Source organism: Sinocyclocheilus rhinocerous, unplaced genomic scaffold, assembly GCF_001515625.1.
Source record: "Sinocyclocheilus rhinocerous isolate Xijiao unplaced genomic scaffold, SAMN03320098_v1.1 scaffold19, whole genome shotgun sequence".
In the NCBI taxonomy this organism is placed as follows: domain Eukaryota; kingdom Metazoa; phylum Chordata; class Actinopteri; order Cypriniformes; family Cyprinidae; genus Sinocyclocheilus; species Sinocyclocheilus rhinocerous.
The window spans coordinates 4321951-4323909 of record NW_015638975.1 but is presented as its reverse complement, the minus strand read 5'-3'; the positions used below and the strand labels follow the sequence as shown (position 1 = coordinate 4323909).

Here is a 1959-nt window from a genome sequence, read left to right as displayed (position 1 = left end):
ATATTTATATGTAGGTATGGCAAGCATAAAAGTCTCTTCACCGCAATCTTTATCAAAAACAAAACATCAAATTACAGAATCGAAATAACACTGCAAGAGAAAAACCACACAAACAATAATTAACTATCAGGTCAAAATAGCTGGTAAAGCTCTTCTATTTTAAAAACAGAATTTTTTTTCAGTGGAAGTGAATATCTGAAAAAGGAACATATATGAACACGTCTTCAAACGTCAATGAACATTCAACAGAAAAGATGACTGTCTGCTGAACATCAAAATCCTGAAATGACTGGGAACCAAAGTGAATTTCAAGGGTTGTTCAACCTGCCATTTAATGACTGAAGCAATCTACCAAGTGTTTAGAGTTCCATGGTCCAGCATTGTTGGCTAAGAACTGTATATTGACTTGAGTTTTGGTCTCCTGATACAGCTGGGCAACCATGTAGACAGAACATAAAACGGACACACACGATATTATTATCCAAACTAAAATAAATGTACATACTTTAGCTTTGCGGTATGTAGTGAATGACAAAAAGTCATGGTGGCCTGCCAGCACTGAGACTTCTCTGAAGCAAAAGTACAATGCTCTTTTACAAAGTCTGCTGGATGATCCAGGACCGCTTACAAATTGAGAACTGAAAGAGAAATAAAATAATGGGAACTGAAAGTTAATGAATTTATTGAGTTGAGTAAAGAAAAGCCTGAATAAGACCACACTATTAAATAGTGAAAGACGTTTTATGCAAATACTTTATTCTAGGAGTCAAACATCAAACTATAGGAGACAACACAATGGACAGAATCTAGGCAGAATGAGTGGTTGAACAAACACAAAAATACAATACTAAACTATTGACTTGTCATTGTACAGTCATGGCCAAAAAGTTTTGGCAATGACAAATTTGGTTTTGCAAAGTTTGCCGTTTCAGTATTTGTAGATTTTTTTCCACATTTCTATGGTCTCGGAGTTGATCACAATTTGTGGGCTTCTGCTTGTCCACTCGCCTTTTGAGGACTGACCACAAGTTCTCAATGGGATTGAGATCCGGGGACTTGCCTGGCCACAGATTTCAATGTAATTGTCTTCGAGCCACTTCTTTATCACTCTTGCTTTGTGACATGGTGCTCCATTGTGCTGGAAAATGCACGGATAATCACTAAATTGCTCATGGATCGTTGGAAGAAGTCGCTCTTGCAGGACCTTTTGATACCATTCTTTATTCATGGCAGTGTTTTTAGGCAGAATTATGAGAGAGCCCACTCCCTTGGTTGAAAAGCAACCCCACACATGGATGGTCTCAGGAATCTTCACGGTTGGCACAACACGGGACTCATGGTAGCGTTCAACTTTTCTTCTCCGAACAAATCGATTTTCCAGATGTCCCCAACAGTCGGAAGGGAGCTTCATCAGAGAAAATAACTTCTCCAATCCTTGTATTTCCTGCAGAATTTCAGTCGGTCCTTGACGTTTTTCTTGGAGAGAAGTGGCTTCTTTGCTGCCCTTCTTGACACCAGGCCGTTGTCCAAAAGTCTTGGCCTCACGGTGCGTGCAGATGCTCTCACACCAACCTGCTGCCATTCCTGAGCAAGCTCTGCACTGCTGGTGACACGATTCCAGCTGACTCCTCAGGAGGAGACGGTCCTGGCACTTACTGGACACTCTGGGACGTTCTGAAGACTTCTTCACTGCAGTCGAACCTCTCTCCTTGAAGTTCTTGATGATCTGGTAAATGGTTCTTTCAGGTGCAATATTCTTTGTAGCAATACATGTGAGGCGATTTTGATGCAGCGCGATGATGTGTTTCTTTGGAAGTAATCGTTGCTAACAAGAACACAAAGATTGGAAGTGCTCCTTCCCTCCTTTTATAGCAATCTGTCTGCTCTTACAATCTAATTAGTATGATAGTGATTTCACATGACTACTACTCATTCACACTTTCACAGGTGCTGCTAATA

General features: G+C 40.5%; 1 protein-coding gene across 1 annotated transcript in view; it reads right to left on the bottom strand.

The window, feature by feature from the left end:
* Positions 1 to 331: 331 nt before the first annotated feature.
* LOC107750635 (adenosine deaminase domain-containing protein 2-like) overlaps positions 332 to 1959 on the bottom strand; it is an 8881-nt gene continuing 7253 nt past the window's right edge. The window contains exons 8-9 of the mRNA XM_016566123.1: positions 506 to 638; positions 332 to 430 (exon numbers count right to left, since the gene is read on the bottom strand). Coding sequence (XP_016421609.1) covers positions 332 to 430; positions 506 to 638 — 232 coding nt within the window. The remainder of the gene's footprint in view (positions 431 to 505; positions 639 to 1959) is intronic.